This window comes from Octodon degus, unplaced genomic scaffold (assembly GCF_000260255.1).
Source record: "Octodon degus isolate 3935 unplaced genomic scaffold, OctDeg1.0 scaffold00077, whole genome shotgun sequence".
Classification (NCBI taxonomy): domain Eukaryota; kingdom Metazoa; phylum Chordata; class Mammalia; order Rodentia; family Octodontidae; genus Octodon; species Octodon degus.
In genome coordinates, this window is record NW_004524653.1 from 11,777,501 (window position 1) to 11,783,631 (window position 6,131).

Sequence of the window (6,131 nt, forward strand, 5' to 3'; positions counted from 1 at the left end):
TTATCCAAAAGGAAAGTTTCATATACACAGTATTCTCTACAGGTCAATAATGGTATTTGAATAATGGGCACATAAAGGTTTAATATACCATATTCTCTTTTCTTTTTTGTGCCTTTGCAAGTTACCATCATTTTTAAAATTTCTGTGTCTAGTTATGAAGGAAGAAAAGGAAGAAAACATATCAATTTGTTACTGTTGGCTATGTTTAGACAACAGAATAATGGCATTTTGATGGGGAGTCTTAAACCCTTCTTTATACATCACTACATTATTTTACTCTGTACAAAGAGCATGCGTTCCTTTTATATTACAAAAATACAGAAATATTTATTACACAAAATACTACCATTTTGCAAAGTAATATATTTTACAAGAATACATATTGCAGTGTATTGTGGATTAAGAGGAGTACTGTGACTGGTGACATCTTATTTTTTTACTTTTTATGTATTTAGTACAGGGCCTACAGGGTCTCACTACAGTGAGCCCCTGTCCCTGTGCCTGCCTACGCAGGCACTTTAGTCTGCTGAGCTATCTGGCCAGCCCTCAGGTGTCATCTTATTTTGGTAAAGAATGAAATGCATGCTAGGAGAGGGTGGCTGTCAGTTTTCTGTAGCAGCAGACTTCACTTTTCACTGAAACCTGTTAGGTCTGTGGGTGTGGAGCCCAGAGCCCCATTCTCAGCATTCTAACCACAACCCTATTTTCCTACCCCTGCCCAGCCGGCTACACTTATTGCTCAAGAGTTATTCTGGAAACCTTGAGACTAGGTGTTCCCTAAGGTCTGACTGGTGGCATTCATGCTGCATGACTTGATATAGAAAAATGAATTACTTTGATGGAACTATCTCACCAGAAACCAGCTGTAAGTTCCAGGGCAGACCCCTACTTCTAATGCCTTGGATATATAAATGTTGGAGCTCCACTACCCAGCTCTGATAATTCTCCTGAATGACTCTCAGAACACAAGAAGGCAATTAGAGTCAGATGTACTGGTCCATGCCTGTGATCCTAACACCCTAGGAGACAGAGGCAGGAGGATAACACCCTGGAACCTAGTCTGGGCAACCTAGTGAAGACTTTGTTTCAAAATTTAAAAATGAAAAATAGATCTGATGATGTAGCTTAGTGCGAAGGTCTGGGTTCAATCTTCAATGTTGCAAAAATAAATAAATGAGATGAACAAAAAATAAAATAAGAAACATTGTTTACTGTTGCTGTTTAATGCAAAGGACACAACATGGGAATCGTCTGAACAGATGCACAGGGGAGGCCTAGCCTGGGGTGGCCCATGTCTTATTTTAGGTGTGCCCTCTCTCTGCTTATCTTTATGTTCACCAACCTGGAAGTACCCCAAACCCACCATTTAGATCTTCATTGAGGTTTTACTACATAGGTATGATTATTCAACCACTGGAGGCTGAACTCTCACTCAATGGCCTGTTCCCCTCCTGGAAAGCAGGAAATAGGAGGGAACTTTTACCCACTGATCATCTGATCCATTTCTCTGACCATGGGTGCTGCACACCTATAGCATCTCATAGGCACACACATAACAGGAAATACCCAGAGTTCTAGGAATGCCATTCCACTGACTGGGACAAAGACTAAATATTTATTTATTTATTTATTTATTTATTTATTTATTTATTTACTATATTGTATGAGGGACCCAGAGGTTAGACATGCTGATGAATAATGGCTGAGGGCAAATAAAGGTTGAAATCTGATTATCTTAAAATGTGAGATCACTTCTCTGCTTAGCTCTGCCTAAACTTATGTGAAGCATCTATAAGAAAAGGTTTATTAACCCTAAAGTTATCCAGTCTGTTGCATTCCCTTTTAAGTTTGAGCACATCAAGATAGGAATAATCAAAATACATTTCAGGATTTGCAGGAACACTCAATTGCCTGTTTTCACAAAATCCATATTGAGATCTCCTGGACCCATGCCTGGAAATCTCCAAACTTTCCCTTAAGCTGTAATTACCCTAGATTCTGGGAAAAGTAGACCTTTCAGACTACTCACTTTTCAGACTACTCAAGGGGGACCAGTGGTGCTATGACAGGACCCAGTGTTGCCCCCTCCCTCAGAAGGAGCCTTCATCTTCTGATGGCAACTGGATTGTTTCCTATAAAGATGATGCCCTCCCAAACCAGTCCTGATGGACCAATTAATAGGACCACAAATTGACCAGCTATGCCATAAGCTGCCAGCTATAGCAAGCAAACAACATTTGCCTTTTTTTAAAAAAACCATTTCTCTAAAACCTTAGAACTTCTAGCAGCCTCCAAAAGGCAGATAATGACTATAGTTATCAGTCCTTCCCAGCATGGTCAATCTCCTTTCCCGCTCTTCACCACTGTTCATCTCTTTTACTGATGTTTTATTGATGAGGCAGATGGGCTGTGTCTGGACTGTTCAGACCCCTGGATTTTGCATCGAAATTCCAGGAATAATGCCACACTGGTTCAGGCTGCTGACTGCGGCCCGGGATGGCCAAAGATCAGGAAGAGAGAAAGTCTCAGAGCCAGAATTCAAGATTGGACAGAACTGTCTAATGTGCATTTGATACATTTTTTAGAGGGTTGGGGAGATACCTTGGCACTCTAAGCACCTGCCTGGAAAGTGCAAGGACCCATGTTTGATCCCTGGTACCACATGCTGTATTGGCCCCTAAACTCAGCACAAGCTAGTGCCAGCCACCAAATTGGGTATGGTGGCACACCCCTGTAATCCCAGTGCTGGGGAGGCTGAGACAGGAGGATCACATACATACATACATACATACATACATACATACATACCTTTTAGTCATGAAATGTCCTCAGAGTTACAACGTTCTAATTTCTCAGAACAATTACCTCCCTGCCAAAAAAAAAAAAAACCCAAAACAACAAAAACAACCCAAAACCTCAAAAATGATTGACCTTACCCAACCATACAACCTTCACTGTTGTTTCTGCAGCTTCTCCCACTGACCATGCAGGAGGGGAGAGTTAGGACTTACCTGGGCAAGAAAGCGTTGTCTCATGCCCTTGGTTAGTGGCTACTAAGGTGGCAAGGAGGGCAAAGAGAGCTGCAGAGAAGCAGAGCTGATGCATCCTGCTGGCCTGGACTGGAGGTTGCTTGCACCTGGAGGCTTGCTGAGACTGAAGGCTCCTTTCAGAACTGGACTGGAGGCTTCCTTACTGAGTTGTGGAAAGATATTGAAGGGGAGGGGAATGAAAAAGGGGAGGAACTCATAACTTCCTAGGACTGCATGACTTCCCACAGGCAGGCTTCCTGATTCTGGTGGCCATGGCTAACAGTCTCAGCCATAGGCCTTCCCAAGTGGTAGCAGTGGGAGCTGCTTGGGATCTCCTAATGCATATTCTGACTTAGCCTGTCTGGGGTGAGCTTCTGCCTTTCCAACCTGTACCTCCACAGTTGCATGATCCTCTCCTACAAAATTAAACCAAGGAGGAGGCTGAGGTAGGAGGAAAAGATTTTGAAGGCGGCCTGAGAGCATCTCAGTAAGACTCCTTTAAAATGGAATGCAAAAGACATTTTGCATCCAAAAAATGTAAAATCAACATTAAAATATTAATACCTTTTCTGTAAACCAATAATAAGCTAGCTGAAAAAGAAATCAAGAAAACATGTCCATTCATAATAATTTTAAAAAGTGAAATTCCTAGAAATCAATCTAAGCAAGATGGAAAAAGGGTTTTACAGTGAAATTTATAGAACAATAAAGAGAAATTGAGGAAGATACCCTAAAATGGAAATTCATACACATTCATAGGTTGGCAGAGTTAATCTGGATTGTTTTACCCAAAATAATCCATAGATTTAATGCAATGCCCATCAATATTCCTTCTTCACAGAACTAGAAATAATAGTCCTAAAATTCATATGGAAATACTACAACAAATCCTGAATAGCCAAAGTAATCCTTAAAGCAAAAACACTATAAGGCTGAATGGGGACAGGCAAGCAGCACCAAACTCTCCTCTTACCACTTCTACACCACTTCCTTTGCTCCCACACAACTGCCTACCCACCAGTGAACTGGGACAACTCACTTCAGTGAACACCCTGACTATATCTAGCAGCCATTCTCCACCACTCCACTCCAACATAGGTGCAGCTCCGCTATTGGTTTGCATTCCTTCTCACGTCCACCACTTCAGATGCTGCTGTCACCTTTTTGAACAAAGGTGTGGACATCCTGACATGGCTAAGGTCATCAGGAAGTGAGGGATCTGGGCCCCTTGTAAATATCTCCAAATTCCACAGCTAGCTTTCTGGAAGTTTTCCTGGTTTCTGCCCTGGCCCCTCACTGGATCAGCGCCATGACAGCTGAGGCTTATTAGAGCCCTGTACTGATGAGGGGCTTGTACTTGGCCAATCACCGGCCTGCAGCTGCTATATATAAACAGCATTCCCCAGCTACTTTTCAGGTTAGTCTAGAAGGGCTCCCTCTGATGTACTGACCCCCACCCATAACCCTATGCTGCAGCATAGGCCCTATTAAAGACTGACTTTGGTGGTTGTGTAAAGCTACTTGTGATTTATTTCTCAGGTAGTGTGGGCTCCAAAATTCCTATGAATGTTGACAGATCAGGTGAAACCTGATCACAGGATATAGGTCACTGGTGGTGCAGCCTGGAAGAACACATCTTCTTTCTTCCTTCTCTAGATCACTCTTTTTTTTCCTGTCTGCCATGCTAGGAGCAACAGACCCTCTTCTGCCATGCCCCTCTGCAATGTTGCCTTGTTTTGGAGCTAGCTCGTTATGGGCTCAAACCTTGTTAGGGCTTGTGTCTATATGTTCCTCCAAAGCTTCATGCAGTTACAGTGGGGCTTTCTGAGAAGTGGCTGGATGGATTGAGGGTGTGTGATTGGTCCACCGATTGGTTTGGCACTTCCATAATCCTGATATCCTGGATAGAGTGTAAAAGGGGTAGACAGATGCTATGAAGGTCCCTTACTGCTTTGCTATCTTCTGCCCACCATGAATGTTTTTCTTCTTTACTTTGGGTGCTGTGTATTTTGTCTGAGAAAATAGAGAAACAAGAAAAGTAGTAAAATGAACCTCTACCAACTAAAAAAATAAATCTTTCCTCCTTTAATTTGTAGCTGTTTGGCATATGTTCCAGAGAAGAAAAGTAACTAAAACATGATGAGGGGCTTGTACTCAAAAATTTGGTAACAGAGAAGAGAGGTTATTGATGAGACACTCCCGGACTATGTGGTTCAGAAGCTTTTGGGATTGGTTCAAGAGAGGAGTTTGGAAATGTTTGGAGAAGCAGCTCTAGAATGCTATGAGGGCTGGGGAGATAGCTCACTTGAATAAGTGCTTGCGTGGCAAGCACAAGGGCCTGAGCTCAATCTCTGACTCTGAAAAAAAAATCCATTTTGGGGCTGGGGAGATAGCTCAGTGGAATAAGCACTTGCCTGGCAAGCAAAAGGACCTGAGTTCAATCCCTGGTTCCAAAAAGAAAAAAAAGAATGCTATGAGCCAAACTTAATAGGCCATTCTGGTTGAAGTCAGAACATCAGAATGCTGTTAGAAATCCAGATGGAAAAGACCGGGCTTAGGAGGTTTCTATTGAGAACAGAACACCACTGGAATTTGGAACTAAGACCATATTTGTTGTGCTCTGGCAGAAATTTTTTCTATATTTTGCTCTTGTCCTGAGGTACTGTGGGAGACTGAGATTAACAACAGTGGTTAAGATGTGTTATGTACATGTGTCAACTCCATACAAGAAGAGTAAACACTATGTATTAAAAACACACACAAAAAAGGGAGGAGATCAAAAGATGGAGAAAGAGGGGAGGGAAGGAAGGGAAAGGGGATTAAAATGCATTATGTGTTATGTACACATACCAGTTCTATACAAGGAATGTAAACATTAGGTACTGCAACATGTACAAAAAATGGAAAACAATCAAGAGATGGGTGGAGGGGGAGAAGGAAAAGAAGATGAAAAAAGGAATTAAGGTATATCATGTACATGTACAAACTTGCCACAAGAACTGGAACACTATATACTAGAAACATGTTGATTGTTGCAAAGCATATTATTTATTTTCTCAAGATGGTCAGTATTTTCTTTGATGTATACAATTGTCTGAGAGC

The 6,131-nt window shown here is 41.9% G+C and overlaps 1 protein-coding gene across 1 annotated transcript in view; it reads right to left on the bottom strand.

Moving 5' to 3' along the window:
• Wfdc2 (WAP four-disulfide core domain 2) overlaps positions 1–3,184 on the bottom strand; it is a 31,294-nt gene extending 28,110 nt beyond the window's left edge. Inside the window, exon 1 of the mRNA XM_023720785.1 lies at positions 3,012–3,184. Coding sequence (XP_023576553.1) covers positions 3,012–3,105 — 94 coding nt within the window. The 5' untranslated portion in view covers positions 3,106–3,184. The remainder of the gene's footprint in view (positions 1–3,011) is intronic.
• Between the last annotated feature and the right edge of the window lie 2,947 nt (positions 3,185–6,131).